This window comes from Chaetura pelagica, unplaced genomic scaffold (genome assembly GCF_000747805.2).
Source record: "Chaetura pelagica isolate M959 unplaced genomic scaffold, ChaPel_1.0 scaffold111, whole genome shotgun sequence".
Taxonomy (NCBI): Eukaryota; Metazoa; Chordata; class Aves; order Apodiformes; family Apodidae; genus Chaetura; species Chaetura pelagica.
Genome location: NW_009952153.1, coordinates 2,160,326 through 2,161,045, shown reverse-complemented (window position 1 = coordinate 2,161,045; position 720 = coordinate 2,160,326). Strand labels below are relative to the sequence as shown.

Sequence of the window (720 nt, the reverse complement as noted above, 5' to 3'; positions counted from 1 at the left end):
GTTCTCAGTGATCGCTTTACACGCCGTTAGAAAAACTAGTTAAAAGCACGTTTTTGTTGCGCGCCTGAACAAGCAACAAGAGTTTGACCACAAGAGGGCGCGACCACAGCAGGAAATTAGGGAAGAAGCGGCCAAACGCTCCACATGCAGCAGGTCCTTTGGGTTAGCCGGGACAGTCCCTGCCTTGTCACAGTATGGGTGATCCAGCCGTGCTCGCACGCTTGCTCTTTTTTTATCCCAGATGCAGCTTATCTGGGCTCCTGACTTTGCCGTGCCTGTTTTCTTTAGGTTGCAATCGAGTTTGATCAGAACGTGTCTATCGCTTTCACGTGTCGCAGCGCGGACTGCAAAATCATCCACGAGTACATCGGGGGCTACATCTTCCTGTCGACCCGTTCCAAAGATCAGAACGAAACGCTGGATGAAGATCTGTTCCATAAACTAACTGGAGGTCAGGAATGAGGGGAGCTACACTCTCTTCCCGCTGCCCCACAGCTAAGGCCAAAGATTAAACAAAAATTTCTCATTGTTAATTGCTAACTGATAAATCTTGTGCATGTCAATCCATCCTGTAATATGGCTGGACTATTTACATTTTTTCTTAAATACTGAAGCCGAGGTCAGTGGATGCAGTATGGCAACTCCATCATCAACACCATGAAAATTAAATCTTCTGTCTTTTCTTTTTGTACAGCTAAATTTTTTTAAATAAACAGTGGG

At 45.7% G+C, this 720-nt stretch overlaps 1 protein-coding gene across 2 annotated transcripts in view; it reads left to right on the top strand.

Annotated features, from left to right (window-relative positions):
* The window catches only part of FERMT1 (fermitin family member 1), a 17,081-nt gene extending 16,619 nt beyond the window's left edge, over positions 1-462 (top strand). For both annotated transcript variants that reach the window (XM_010007100.1, XM_010007106.1), the window contains one exon: positions 289-462. In XM_010007100.1, the coding sequence (XP_010005402.1) occupies positions 289-462 (174 nt within the window). The remainder of the gene's footprint in view (positions 1-288) is intronic.
* The last annotated feature ends 258 nt before the right edge of the window (positions 463-720 follow it).